Source organism: Tamandua tetradactyla, chromosome 8 (assembly GCF_023851605.1).
Source record: "Tamandua tetradactyla isolate mTamTet1 chromosome 8, mTamTet1.pri, whole genome shotgun sequence".
NCBI classification, from domain to species: domain Eukaryota; kingdom Metazoa; phylum Chordata; class Mammalia; order Pilosa; family Myrmecophagidae; genus Tamandua; species Tamandua tetradactyla.
In genome coordinates, this window is record NC_135334.1 from 26392991 (window position 1) to 26408787 (window position 15797).

The following is a 15797-nucleotide window of genomic DNA, read 5'->3' on the forward strand; positions in this document are numbered from 1 at the left end:
CTTTCAGGGCACCGAGTCCCACCAGGCCTCTGCGTGAGCCCCGGGGGTGCCACCCCGCCCGCCGGGGACGCTCTCTAGGGAGCTCTGGAATCTTGATCCCCCTGAGCTGGGCAGCGGCTGACGGGGGGATCTTTGCTCCTGACGCTGCTCAGATGCGCGCGGGTGACCACGCCAAGGGGCAGCCTTCAGAGAGACCAAGCAGGTACGTGCGGGCTGAACGGCGAGGACTGCCTGTGGCAAGACCACAGACCTGGCGAAGCTCAGGGCCAACCACGACGCGGTCGTCCTCCCATCGCCGCGGACAGAAAGGGTTGTAAAGCCAGCGCAGACGGGGAGCCGTCCTGAAGCAGTTCCACGGGGCCGGGAAGCCCGTCGGCTCTGCGTCGCGCGGGTCCTGGGGCCCCCAGGGCTGCGACGGTCGGGTCACGGTGGGCCACTGGCGGGAGGAGGGCGGCAGGGTCCGTGCGCGGGCACCGCTGAGACCGACACAGCCCTGGGCGCCAAGCACTGCACGAGGGACGTGACCGAAGCTCACGTGGACCAGAAAAACAAGGTGGCCCAGCCCTACCTTCATGCCAGGTTTCCTAAATTCTTATCGGTTCTCCTAATTTTCAGGAAGAAGGGGAAATTGCAGATACTTAGCCTGTCTAATTGAACTGCAGTGCTGGTGAAGGTGAGTTGAGCTCAGGCCATGAAACAACAGAAACTTATGTAAGATGCATAAAGAAGGAAAAATAAACAGAGTGATACTAGATAAGAAAAAAGATGAGGTGAACACAGCAGATTCACCTCTCAAGTGAATTCCCTCTCGTGTCATCTCTTCTAGGACACTCAACATATTCTCCAACTGGATGCTTCAAAAAATGCTGGTGATGTTGATGCCTTTATTGGTGGTTGCCTGGATCCATTTTGTAATTTATCCAGAATCTGCAAAGGTGGGAATGGTTTTCTCCCATTTGTCTCCCAAGCTCCTGCCTTTGTGACCTGTCTCAGCTCATTCCCAAGCAGTCAATCCTTCCCCTCCAGTATGACTCTAACCTTGCTCTGCCTTCTCTCCTTCTCTACCAAATTTCTCCAAGGAATTGTGGATATTAGCTGTCACCATTTCCTCATTTCCCATTCTTCCTTAACCCATTTAATCAGAATTTTGCCTTCATGATAGCGTTAAGGCCACCAATAATTTCTTTGTCATTAAATCTAAGTGCATATATTTCTTGGCCACAAAATCCATTCTGTCTTTATTTTGTGTTTTACTTCTTTGGTCATACAAAGTTATCTTTAAGTAGTTCAATTGCTCTTTTTGTTTCTGAATGTCGGGTTGTAATTGGTAAAAGTTTTTCCCACTCTCAGATTATAAAGGAGTTCGCTCATATGTTGCTTCCTTTTTTTAGTTTTTGCTTGTTTCATTCCATTATTTATATTTAAATATCTTATCTATTTGGTATTTATTTTGTTGAATAGTATGAGGTAAGTATCTAATTGTACCTTTTTCCAGACGGCTGTCTAGTTATCCCAGTCCCCATTGATAGGAGTGCTGTCTCTATCGCATGCTAAATTTGCATTGTGCTGATTTGAAACTGTTGTGTACCCCAGAAAAGCCATGGTCTTTAATCTTAATTTAATATTGTTGTTTGGAATATTTTTGATTAAGTGGTTTCCATGGAGATGTGACCCACACACTTGAGGGAGGGACCTTTTAAGTAAGTGGTTTCCATGGAGATATGTCACCACCCATTAAAGATGAGTCTCTTACTGAAGTCCTTTGAGAGGGAACCATTTTGAAAAAAACTTTAGAGCTGACACAGATGAGAGACCTTTGAAAATGCTGAAGGAAAATGCTCCTGGGGAAGCCTTTTAAAACAAGAAGGCAGGAGAGGAAGCTAAGAGATGTTGCCATTTGCCTTCCCAACTGACAGAGAAACCCTAAATGTCATCAGCCCTTTCCTGAGTCAAGGTATTCATTCTCTGGATGCCTTAGTTTGGACATTTTTATGGCTTTAGAACTGTAAACTTGTAACTTAATAAATTCCCTTTATAAAAATCAACCCATTACTAGTATATTATATTCAAGCAGCATTAACAAAGCAAAACATGCATTTATGAAGAAATCTGTGCTGGTTTGAAAAGATTTATGTACCCTAGCAAAGCCATGTTTTAATCCTAATCCCATTTTGTAAAGGCAGCCATTTCTTCTAATTCTTAGTACTGTATGTTGGATACTTTAATTAGATTATCTCCATGGAGATGTGACTCACTCAAGAGTGGGTGTTAGACTGGATTAGGTGAAGACCTTCTTGACCAAAAGTTTCATAAATTGCTTTAATAAGGTAAATATTTAGGCTGATTTATGAGGCTTTCAGACATTAAGTTTGAGAAAGTTACTGAGTTATCAGGATTTGCATACATAATCACAATCAAAACACTAAAAATAAACCATAGAACATGACATTTGACACCCACCAAAATGTAACTGCAATTTCTAGTCAAACACTTATTCTTATGCTATATTCACTGAACTCTTCATTAATTTTCCATTTTATCGTCTCACATTTTTTTCTGAATTTAGATAACAAGTAATAATCTTTTGCGTTGTCTCCCCTGTCTTCATACCACAATGTCACCTGTTTCACCTTGGTTATATTTTTATCCTTTAAATAGTATATGCTTATTAAGCCAGATATACTCCAGTAACCTTGTCAGTGCAAAAACATTAAAGAATTAAGAGCAAAATAATGGAGTCATTATTTCACTGATTCAAATCAGCAGCAATTCTGCCTGATAAATTCTTTCCATCCCTAAACAGCACCAGAAAGAAAAGTGAAATTAGGTGAAGCCTATATTTTACCAGACATCATGTGGTTTCAATAGTTCAGCAGTGGTAAAACTCGATAAGAGTAAGTTAATAGGCTAGCATTCAAAAATGTATACTTTAATAATTATAAAGCTTATAAATAATTAGGTAAGCTTGTGGAGAAGCTGACCAAGATACATAAATTAAGAGATACAGTGTCCATCTAAATTTTCTTTCATTTTTTTACAGAATATTTTATTAAAGTTGTTTAATGTACAATAGATCATTTGTCATTTGGAAATCCCTTTAGTGTAAAGATAATTCTTTTTTCTGATGATGAACAGCAGCCCTGTTAGTGATTATTCTGGACCTCTATGATGGATAAATTCAATTTTTTCTTGAGACATAGGTTTCCTTCTGTATTTCTCAGGTAATGATTTTACTATTTCTGCAGTATCTGGAGGACCCTGGTGAACCAGAAAATCTGGTGATTTACTTCCCATAGAATGCTGTGAAATTGCAAATGAGTGAGATGTTATTCTTGCTGATCTCAAAGCTTCTGATACATTGAGTTTAGGGTTGTCTCTCCTGTCAGGGAACCGTATTAATGGAGTATGTGTCTTGACTACCTGAACGATCCTGTTGGCACGTGCCATCTTGCTGCCCATCATGACTCCCAACTAAGCAGCAGCTTCCGGGGTGCAAGTGAAACTGGCGATAACAGGATCGAGTTAGATTTATACTTAAATATTTTATATATTTAGTCTTTCACTCCATGAACACAGTATAACATTCCATTTATTTAGGTCTTCAGTGATTTCTTTTACCGATTTCTTGGGGTTTTTTGTTTTTTTTTTTTGCGTGGAGGTCTTTTGTATCCTTAGTTAAATTTATTCCTAAATATTTTATTCTTTTGGTTGCTACTATAAATGGAATTTTTTCCTGGTTTCTTCCTCAGATTGCTTATTACTAGTGTATAGAAACACTACTGGTTTTTGGATCTTATGATCTTGTACCCTGCTAATTTGCCGTACTCATTTATTAGCTCTAGTAGCTTTGATCTAGATTTTTCAGGATATCCAATATATAGTATCATGTTATCTGCAAAAAGTGAGAGTTTTACTTCTTCTTTTGTGATTTGGTGGCCTTTATTTCTTTTTCTTGTCTAATTGCTCTGGCTAGAACTTCCAGCATGATGCTGAATAACATTGGTGGCAGTGGGCATCCTTGTCTTTTTTCTTATCTTAAATGGAAAGCTTTCAGTCTTTCTCCATTGAGAATGATGTTAGCTGTGGACTTTCCATATATTCCCTTTATCATGTTGAGGAAGTTCCCTTCTATGCCTATCCTTTGAAGTGTTTTCATCAAGAAAGGATGTTGAATTTTGTCAAATGCCTTTTTTGCATCAAAGGAGATGATCATGAACTTTTTATGCTTTGACTTATTGATATGATGTATTATTTAAATTGATTTTCTTGTGTTGTACCAACTTTGTATACCTCAAATAAAACCCACTTGGTCATGGTGTATAATTCTTTTACTGTGCTGCTGGATTCAGTTTGCAAATATTTTGTTGAGGATTTTTGCATCTATATTCATTAAAAATATCAAGTTCTGTAATTTTCTTTTCTTGTAGTATCTTTGTCCTGTTTTAGTATTAGGGTGATGTTGGCTCTCTAGAATGAATTAGGAAGCTTTCCCTCCTCTTCAATTTTTTTGAAAATTGAGTAGGATTGGTACCAGTCCTTTCTTGAATGGTTGGCAGAATTCTCATGTGAAGCCATCTGGTCTTGGACTTTTCTTTTTGGGAGCTTCTTGATGACTGAGTCATTCTCTTTATTTGTGATTGGTTTGTTGAGGTCATCTATTTCTTCTCAAGTTAGTATTGGTTTTTCATGCCTTTTTTGGAAGTTGTCCATTTCACCCATATTGTCTAATGTATTAGCATGTAGTTGCTCATAGTATCCTCTCATTATCTCCTTTATTTCTGTGAGGTCAGTGGTTATGTCCCATCTTGCATTTCTGATTGTATTTATTTGCATCCTTCCTTTTTTTTCTTTTTTTTTTTTTGGTCAGGCTACCTAAGGGTTCATTGATTTTATTGACTTTTTTCTCAAAGAACCAACTTTTGGTTTTGTTGATTTTCTCTGTTGTTTTCATATTCTCAGTTTCATTTATTTCTGCTCTAGCCTTCATTATTTCTTTCATTTTGTTTGCTTTGGGGTTAATTTGCTGTTCTTTCTTGAGTTCTTCCAGGTGAACCATTAATTCCTCAATTCTTGCTCTTTCTTCTTTTTTAATATAGGCATTAAATTTCATTCTCAACACTATCTTTGCTGCATCCCATAAATTTTGATATGTTGTGTTTTCATTTGCCTCAAGATATTTACTGATTTCTCTTGTAATTTCCTCCTTGACCCACTGGTTGTTTAAGAGTGTGTTGTTCAGCCTCCATATATTTGTGAATTTTCTGGCCCTCTGCCAATTATTGATTTCCAACTTCATTGCATTGTTATCTGAGAAAGTGTTTTGTATAATTTCAATATTTTTAAATTTATTGAGACTTGCTTTGTGACCTGGTATTGGTTTATCTTAAGAATGATCCATAAGTGCTTGAGAAAAATGTGTATCTTAGTGTTTTGGGATGTAATGTTCTGTAAATGTCTGTTACGTCTAGTTCATTTATTGTATTATTCAAAAACTCTGATTCCTTATTGATCCTCTGTCTAGATGTTCTATCCATTGATGAGAGTGGGGATTTGAATTGTCCGATTATTATTTCAGAGGTGTCCACTTCTCCCTTCAGTGTTGTCAGTGTTTGCCTCATTTATTTTGGAGCACTGTGGCTTGGTTCATAAATACTTATGATTATTATGTCTTCTTGTTGAATTGTTCCTTTTATTATTATATAGTGTGCATCTTTGTCTCTTTTAATTTGTTTTACATTTGAAGTCTAACTTGTCAGATATTTCTATAGCTACCCCTGCTTTTCTCTGGTTGTTGTTTGCATGAAGTATCTTTTTCCACCCTTTCACTTTCAACCTTTTTTTTCCCTTGGTCAAAAGTGAGTGTCCTGTAAACAGCATATAGATGGATCCAGTTTTTAATCCATTTTGCCAGTCTGTGTTTTTTAATTGGGAAGTTTAATCCATTAGCATTTAATTTTATTATTGTAAAAGCAGTATTTTTTTCTACCATTTTGTCTTTTGGAATTTATATACCATACCTAATTTTTTCCCTCTTTTTACCTTTACTGATAGTCTTCATTTCTAAACTCTTCTCCAGACCTTTCTTTCCCGATTTTCTTATCTGGCTGTAGTGCTTCCATTAGTATTTCTTGTAGGGCTGGTCTTTTAGTCAAAAATTCTTTCACTGCATGTTTGTCTGAAAATATTTTAAAGTCCCCCCCCCCCCTTTTTTTTGTATGCTGTATGGTAGGGGTCATATTTCATTCTTTTTCCATGTGAGTATCTTGTTATTGCAGCACCATTTGTTGCATTTTTGTTTGTTTGGTGTTACGTTTGTTTGGGAAGTGCATGGGCCAGGAATCAAACCTCAGTCTCCTGCATGGCAGGCAAGAATTCTACCACTGAACTACCCTTGCACTCCTCTCCCCCTTGTTTTTGAAGGAGTTCTGTTGGGTATAGAATTCTTGCTTGGCAGTTTTGTCTTTCAGAATCTTAAATATATCATACCACTGCCTTCTCACTCCAGGGTTTCTGCTGAGGAATTCATACATAAGAGCTTCCCTTGTATGTGATGGATTGCTTTTCTCTTGCTGCTTTCAAAATTCTCTTTGTCTTTGACATCTGAGAATGTGGTTAGTAAGTATCTTGGAGTATGTCTATTTGGATCTATTCTGTTTGGGGTACTTCTTGGATTTGCAGTTTTATTTTCAGTGATTATATCCTTTATTAGTCTTTCTGCTCCTTTTCTTTTCTCATCTTCTGGGACACCCATCTTCATGTGTTTCATGTTGTCATTCAATTCCCTTAGACCTTATTCATATTTTTCCATTTCTTTCCCTTATATAATTTTTTATATTTTGGATTTGAGATGTCCAGTCCCCTAGTTCATTAATCCTTTCTTCTGACTCTTCAAATCTGTTGTTGAAGTTCTCCATTGTCTTTCCATCTCTTTTATTGTGCCTTTCATTCCCATAAGTTCTATGATTTGTTTATTTTTAGTTTCTATGCTGTATGGGGGGGGGTCACATTTCATCCTTTTTCCATGTGAGTATCCCCTTATTGCAGCACCATTTATTAAATTTTTGCTTTTGTTTGTTTTGCTTGTTTGTTTGGGAAGTACATGGGCTGGGAATCAAACCCAGGTGTCCTGATGGCAGGAGAGAATTCTACCACTGAACTACCCTCGCACCCCCTGTGTGACTTGTTTTTTCAAACTTTCAAGTTCTTATTTATGTTCACTCAATGTCTTTTTTATATCCTCCCTCAACTTGTTGATTTGATCTTCGATGAGATTTTGCATGACTGTTCAAATGTCATGAATTAGTTGTTTCTACTCCTGTATCTCATTTGAAATGTTGTTTTGTTCCTTTGATTGAGCCATATCTTTGATTTTCTGAGTATGACTAGTTAATTTTTGCTGGTGTCTAGGCATTTGATTTCCTTAAGTAGTTTATTCTGGAGGTTGTTTTCTCGCTTTTACCTAGGAGTTTCTTATTGACAAGTTTTGTCCTCTATCTATTCTTTGGCTTTCCATTCAATTCATTCTAGACCTCTAGCATAGGTTCTGTGTAACTGATCCAAATTTTTCAGTTCTTGTTATTCTGTTTCTTGCTCACCTATAAGGGGTCTTTTTTTTTTTTTGAGGAGGGTCTCGTCTTATATGATGGATGGTTTCTTCTTCTATTATCAACCTCAGTCAGATTTTCCCAGACAAGATAGTCCCACGTCTAGGGAGGAGAGAGTTGCCAGTATCAAGTTTTCTTGAGGGTGAGATTCAGCAGGTTGTCAGACTTTCATATGAAACCTCTAGTTTCTGTGTTTTTCCTATCCTGCCCAGCATGTGATGCTTGTCACCTCCAGCTTCCCATCTGTGTGAAGTGATGTGGTTCCTTTAATTTCAGCAGACTCTCCTTGCCAGAGGCATGGTTGAGACCCAGGTTGAGATAGTAGGCTGGATTTGATTGCTTCTGTTTTCCAGCCCCTGGGGCCTGAAATCCCTGGAGGGTCTTGCACTGGATCCCACCCCCCTTCCTGGGGAAGATACACCCTTTAGGGAATTGCAGCTTTCCCCTGTTTACTTTGTCTCTCAGATATGCTTTACTTCCGCCCTTGCTTGGGGCACAGTGCTGGAGCCTGAGAGTGTTTTCAATTTTATCTACTGTGCTGTTAGGAAGGTTTTTTTTTTTTTTTTTTTTTAATCTTTTCAGAGCAGGCTGCTCCTGGATTTGGCAATCAAGAGCTGGAGTTGGTATGTGAGTCTGTGTGTCCCCAGGCTCTGTGTGCCCCCTTTCTTGGGGTGCAGCCCTTTTCCAGAATTTTGTGCTGTACAACTCAAAGCCTCTGATTTTTTATTTTATGTTTTCTGTCAGCACTGCTCCCTCTCTGCTGGAGTGAAAACTCCTGATTTTTTAGTGCTTACTCCAGGTTTATCTGCACTTGGGGCCTGTTTTCAATAGTCAGAATTTGTTAATTAATTCCACAATTGGAGCTTGGTTGAGTTAACTTCTTTGCTACTAGTAAAGTCTTGTTTCCTTTCTCCCTCAGGATAACTAGCATGCCCAGGCTTGGGGGAGAGGCACCGGCCTCCATGGCTTAGGAGACTCACACTTCTGTGTGGGATTTCAGCTGTTCTGCCCATTCCAAACTGATGTACAATGTGTGTCCCGTCAGTGATGTTCCCCCAGCAGTTGTGTTTCATACATTTCTTGGCTATTTACTAGCTGCTCTGAAGCATGAACTAAATTCCACACCTCACTATGCCACCATCTTGGCAACAAATGGCCAGTAAGTTTTAATATCTAATAAATCTAACCACTGCCCACACACACCACCCTGGTTTTCTTTTTTGACTCCACAAAGCATTTTTTGGCTTTTCTTATTTTGTTTCCAAGTGAACTTTACAGTTGACCTGTCTAGCTCCAGAAAATACTGATGACACTTTTACTGTGATTATGTATAATTAAATGTATAACTTAAGAAGAAACAGCATCCAAGAGCATGGTTTCCTTTCCATTTGTTCAACTCCAATTTGATTTCCTTTTCAGTCATGTTTTGTGAGTTTTCCTCTTATAAGTCTTGAGCATTTCCTAACTTCAATGTAAGCAAACACCTAAATACATTATTTTCATTTTTCTGTCACACATGGGATTGACTCTTCTATTTTATCTTCTCTCTGGATTTTGTCTGTATATACAAAGGCTCTTGATAATTATACATTAATTTTATAATCTGCTCTTTAAATTCTTTTGTTTGTAGCAATTTTTCATTAATACATTGGGGTTTTCCATATATATAACCACTCCATCTGAAAGTGGTGATTATTTAAACCTTTTTCTTTTCCAGTTCTTACATCTTGAATTGCTTTCTCCTTCTAACTGAAGTAGCTAATATTTCTGGTGTTAAAGAGTAGTAAAATCCTGGGCATCCTTGTCTTGTTCCAGAGTTAGTGGGATAGTCTCTCTTGTGTTTCCCCTTAAGTAAGAAGCTGGCTTCTGTGCTAAATGGTATGTTCTAGTTTGCTAAAGATGATGAAATGCAATATACCCGAAATGGGTTGACTTTTAAAGTAGGAATTTATTAATTTACAATTTACAGTTCTTAGGCCATGAAAATGTTCAACTTGAGACATCAACAGGACCATACTTGTACTCTGAAGATAGGCTGCTGGCTACAGTCAATATGAGAACCTTTGATTTCTTCCAGAGAAAAAATCCCATACCTTTTATATCCCCTTATTATTAGCTTTAGTATAATATCTTTGTTATAGTTAATGAAAGAATATTACACTATTACTGTTAATTATAGACATTAGTTTACATTAATTTTATTTTTTCCATATAACACCCTATTATTAAACCTTGTAATAATGAAATAGGTTTGTTCTAGTTCATGTAAGAACTTTTTAATATTTATACAATTAACTACCAACATTGTCCATTCTGGGTTTCACTAAATTATACAGTCCCAGTTTTTATCCTCTAGCTGTCCTTCTAGTGAAATACACTGTTCTAGCCTTCCTCTTTCAACCTTGTTCATACTCAGCTCTGAGAAACTTTTTTTTAATGTTCAGGTTATATAATGGGTTTTAGGATGGGGGACAATATTTTTGTGAAATTCTATTAAATGTGTGCATTATAACAAAAGAATACCATTTATTATTTCTATTAATTAGTATTTATTGAGGTTTTTCTTTGTGATCTGCAAAGATTTCATATGTTCTTAAAATAAAGGTGTATTCTCTATTACTGGAATTCAGAATTCAGTGCCTATCTATATGATCTGCTTTACTGGCTGAGCTGTTTAGGTCTTCTATAATCTTACTAAATCTTCATTTACTTGATATGTCTCAAGATAGGTTGCATATTAAATGCGGATATCACTCATATCAATTTCTCTATGTCTCCCTGAATCTCTTATTTTTTTTTACATTATGAATAAATGTATTGCTGCCTTGCATGCATAAATATTAATCACTTGTCAGTTATTACCTTCAGCTCGTAAAGTGTCCTCCTTTGTCTCTTAATAACTTGTCTTAATGTTACCTTGCCAAATACTGAGATTACAACCCCTGCTGGCTTTCCTTTCTTTTTCTTAATTGGTGTTTACCTCATACAGTATCATCCAACCTCCAAATTTTTTAAGATTTAATAAAAGTTTTAAACAGTTCCTGATTTTAAAATTGCAAGAATATTATTACAAAGTTCCTCTATACCCTGCACCCAGTTTCCCTATTTTCAGCATTGCAATGGCACATTTGTCAAAACTAATGAATACCATATTTGTACATTATTACTATTTGAAATCCATACTTTATTTAGATTTCCTTAGTTTTTACCTAGTATCCTTTTTCTGTTTCAGGATCCCATCCAGGTTACCATATTAGATTTAGTTTTCATATTTCCTTAGGCTTCTGTAGATGGTGACATTTTCTCAGACTTCCTTGTTTTTGATGACTTTGACAGTTTTGAGGAGTGCTGGTCAGAAATTCTGTAGAATGTCCTTCCATTTTACTTTGTCTGATGTTTCTCTCATGGTTAGGTAGAGATTATGGGTTTTTGGAAGGAAGACCACAGAGGTAAAGTGCCATTCTGATCACAACCTATCAACAGTCTGTGCCAACATTGTGACTCATTCCAGAGGATGCTGCCTTCATCCCTGGCTGAGGTAATGTTCCTTAGCTCTCTCCATTGTAAGACTTTATCAAATATGTGTTTTACACATATTTTCTCCCAGTTTGTGGCTTGTCTTTTCATTTTTCTCTCAGTGTATTTCACAGAGTACTTTTTAATATTAATAAAGCCCAACTTACCAGCTTTTTCTTTTGTGGATTGTACTTTTGCTGTTTTTCTAAATACTCCTCACCAAGGCCAAGGTTATGTGATTTTTTAAAATATTTTCTTTAGAACTTGTATAGTTTTACATTTCACATTTAGGTGTTCATCCATTTTCAGTTAAATTTTGTATAGCGTATGAGCCCTGTATCTAGGTTCATTTTTTTGCATATGGATGTCCAATTTTTCCAGCATTATTTCTGTTCTTTCTCCTTTGACTTGTCTTTGTGTCTTTGCCAAAAATCAGTTTATTGTATTTGTGTGAGTTAATTTCTGGGGTCTCCATTATATTCCATTAATCAATGTGTCCATTCTTTTGCAGTACCACACTATCTAGATAATGGTAGCTTTATATTAATTTTTGTTTGTTTGCTCAGAAGTTTGTTTATTAATAAGTTAAGTTTCTGTTTTTGGCAGCTTATATTTGGTCTTGCCAAAGCAAGACCTCAAAAAAATTAGTTTTGTAACTCGCTATTGTTTCTCTCCATGGAAATCTTTAGTAAAAGGCGAAACATTTATATGATCTGAAGAGAAACCTGAATATATTAATTTTTGAGTCTCCAACTTTGTTCTTCTTTTTCAAAACTGAGCTGAGTAGTCTACATCCTTTACCTTTCCTTAGCAATTTGAGATTTTTTGTCAATATCTCTGAAAAGTTTGCGGGGATTTTGATTGAGAGTGTGTTGAAACAATAGATCAAGTTGAGAAGAACTGACATCTTAACTATATTGAGCATTCCAATCCTTGAAAAGAGAATATTTCTCCATTTATTTAGATCTTCATTTATTTCTTTCATCAGTGTTGTTTTCCATATAGAGATCTTGTGTATATTTTATTAGATGTACACCCAAGTTCTTTGGTTTTAGAGGGCGCTATTGTAAATGGTAATGATTTTCATTTCCCATGTCAGTTGTTCATTGATGGTGTATAAGAAATCAATTGACTTCTGTATATTGACATTGTTTACTGCTATCTTGCTACAGTCACTCAGTTCCAGGAGTTTTTTTCATACATTCTTCAGGGTTTTCTACATAGGCAATCATGTCATCTGTGAACAACAGCAGTTTTGTTTCTTCCTTTTTTAATCTGTATACCCTTTATTTATTTTCCTTGTCTCATTGCACTAAGACTTCCAGTTCAGTGTTGATTAGGAATAGTAAAAGAGGACATCTTTGCTTTGGTTCAAATCTTAGGGGGAAAGCATTTGATTTCTCACCATTAAGTAGCATCCTTTTATTGTTTTAACATTTCTGAATCTGTGTTTTAAGTATGTCTGTTGTATACAGAATAGTTTTGGGTTTTTGCTTTGTTAATCAATCTGAAAATGTTTAAACTGATGATACAAACCCATTTGTATTCATTAAATATGATAAATATGTCTGGCCTTAGTTCCAACATGTTTTAAGTTATAATCTTATGTATTCATGTTTTACATAGTCTATTTTATTCACTGTTTCTATTTTTGAGTTCTTTTTATTGTTGTTATTTAGGAAAGTTTATATCCTTGTTCTAATGGTTGTCTTTGTAGTAAGCCCTTTATATTACCCTCCCTTTTTATCTCACATAATTTCTATTGGATCCCTATAATTGGCAAAAATTAAGTATGTAATCTCTTTAATCATTTTTTACCCCCAGACCTCCCTCCTCTTCAACATGTGACTTGAAGGAAAATCTTTTCACTCCAGTTAATAACTATAAGGCAATCAGCTACCTATTTCTACTTTCCATGTCTCTCCCCATATAGTTATATATATTATATCTACATTATTACATACAGTTACTGCATACTATACTCTATTTCTTATAAGCATCCTTTAGACTTATTTCTTTAAGTAAATATGTATTTAATTCTTACCAGAAATTAATATATCAAAATCTCTAGGCATGAAATTGTTTGATGCTCATTCTGTTTACCAGATTCCTTTATAAGGACTCAGGGAAAAATTGTCCCTTAGTGCTTATATGTTCCTGAGAATTAGCCTGTGGATTTTATAAGTGAAGTTCAGTTTGTCTTATTATAATACATCTAATTTATATTTGAGTTCAAAAAAATTTTAGTACATTGACATCTGGCATGAAATATTGAGGTTGAAAAGTAGAGAAAAGAGAATTCAAGGAAAAGAGCATAAAAAAGAATAAAACAAGATGCTACATGAGGAACAATTTACAAGAAAGATTTAATATTCATGAATTTAGATTTCCCTAACAATTAAAGCCAAACTTAAAAAAGCAAACCAGTCATGAAAACAAGTTAAAATTGATATAGCCACAGTTGTTGTGGGAAATTGTATTATACTTCTATTAGAAAACTTACAAATCAAACCAAGCTAAAATTAGTAAATATATATATAAGGCTCAAGCATAGTTGATAAGGTTGATCTAACAGCTAAACATTGAGAAGTAAAAAATCAGTTTAGCTGAGCGAGTTGAGATATATTTTTGATTTTAGACATTATTTTGTTCTAAGATTTCCGTTTGTTTCCTTTGTATCTTCTATATCTTTCTGCTGAAATATTATCTTATCCATTCATTACACCATATTTTCCTTTTCCCCTTGAGCATAGGTAGAACAGCAGTTTTAAAGCCCTTGTCTGATCATTCCAACATCTACATTCTTAGATTTGGCTTTCATTGACTGTCTTTCCCTTGAGAAGGATCACATTTTCTTCATTCCTCCTATGTTGAATAATTTTGATTGTATTCTAGGCATCTTGACCGTTATGTTGTGATGAATGCAGATTCTGTTGTACTCCTTAAAAATATGTTGATGTTTTTGTTGTGGCAGGCAATTAACTTAGACTCAAACTGTGAACTCTCTCTCACATGTACTTGGCAGCAGCTCAACTGTTAGTTGAGTTCTTTTGGCTTTTAAATGCAAACTGCTTTGTGTCTACCCCATAATTGTGTTTCAGGGCCACTTAGAGATTTGAGCAGAGTTCATATTCAGATTTTGGTGTGTGCCTTTCTCGGGCTTACCTTCCTTAGGCTCCTCCTCTCTTTCCAGTGACTGTGGTTGCAATAAGCTGTTTTCAGGTTCTTTACGCCAGAAAAAAATGGTGAGCTTCTGTTGGTGTTTTAGCCACCTCATGCTGCTCCTTCACTCAGGCTGATACTGACAAACAGGAAACTCACCTCTAAATGGCTGCTTTGTCCCACTTTCATCTCCCCTCCAATATGTACCTACTTTTGCTCGCTTTCCATAGTCTTCAGGTAGTTGGTGTTTTTTTATTTTTATTTTTGAATTTTGTTCAGAGTAGATCATTATTATCTGAAAGGGAGACTCTGTCTGTTACAAGTTAATTTGCTATATCTGAAGCAGATCTCTGTTTTTTATTTACTTGAGCATTTTTCAAATTATTCTTGAGCCATCCTCTCATTCCCTTTTCCACTAGGCATCTATTCCATAGTATTTAATCCTCATAGCATTCCAGTTCTTATGCAACACATATATTTAGGTATGTGTGAGGCCTTGAATGATATATAATGCTGTGTCAGTATGTATATTTATTATTATTTATATAAATGGTTTCTTATTTTTTTCATTCAAAATTAATTTTTGAGGTCTAATCATGTTATTATATTCAATCTAATTCATAATCTGATAGCTGCATATATTCTCTGTATACATATATTAAGTTTAACTTATACACGCTACTAGTAAATTACATCCATCCCTTTCCTAATGCATTTAATTATGTGATAAACATTTTTATATGTTGTTTTCTTGGTAAATCTGGATGAGAGTTTCTTTGGAATATATATACCCAGATTTTCTTTCTTTGAATTTTAAATTTATGCCCTTTGTCCAATTTTCCATTGGCTTTACTGACACTTCCTTTTTATTTTCAGTAGTAACTTTTATATTTTAGATAGTGATTCCTTACAGATTTTAAGATGTTGCATATATTTTCCCCTGTCTATCATATACCTGTTAACTTTGGTTGGTGCCCTTTATTATATAAAACTTTTAATTTTGAAATAATTGTATATATAAACATTTTTCTTTATGTTTTATTGTTGGAAGGTCTTATGTACTTCCAGATTTGAGGTCATAAAAAATGTATGCATTTCCGTATATTGCACTTGTAGGTTTAATGTTCATTAAAATTCATTAATTCATTTGGACCTTTCTATGCAACATGTGGTAGGAATCTATCATTACTTTTTGCGTATACAATGCGACAATTTTCCCAACACAATTTACTAAATATAATTTTCTATTGTATTTTCTTGTCAATTATAACTGGTATAGAGAAATGCTATTGATTTTTCTAAGTTTATTTAGTATCCAACTCCTTTCTGACTCTCTTATGCTAACAATTTGATAATTCCATTTGGTTTCTACATAGATAATCACAGCATCTGCAAAAAAGTAAAATAATATAAAGAACAAAGAGGAAAAAACAGTTTGCAGCTCCCCTTAAAATACTCATACCTCTGACTTACTTTGTTTTTATTGTATTTTCCAGAACATCTAAACTTTGTTGA

General features: G+C 35.6%; 1 protein-coding gene, 1 long non-coding RNA gene, 1 other non-coding gene and 1 pseudogene across 3 annotated transcripts in view; 1 reads left to right on the plus strand and 3 right to left on the minus strand.

Moving 5' to 3' along the window:
- Positions 1-13607, minus strand: LOC143644203 (alpha-ketoglutarate dehydrogenase component 4 pseudogene; annotated as a pseudogene).
- The window catches only part of LOC143644205 (uncharacterized), a 63217-nt gene that overhangs the window by 32342 nt on the left and 15078 nt on the right, over positions 1-15797 (minus strand). The gene's annotated exons all lie outside the window — the stretch shown is intronic.
- The window catches only part of LOC143644204 (NXPE family member 4-like), a 26640-nt gene continuing 10889 nt past the window's right edge, over positions 47-15797 (plus strand). The window contains 2 exon segments of the mRNA XM_077112868.1: positions 47-202; positions 827-935. Of these exon segments, the coding sequence (XP_076968983.1) occupies positions 153-202; positions 827-935 (159 nt within the window). The 5' untranslated portion in view covers positions 47-152.
- Positions 11736-11853, minus strand: LOC143645449 (U5 spliceosomal RNA). Its single transcript, XR_013157154.1, has one exon. It is a non-coding gene; the product is annotated as a U5 spliceosomal RNA (small nuclear RNA).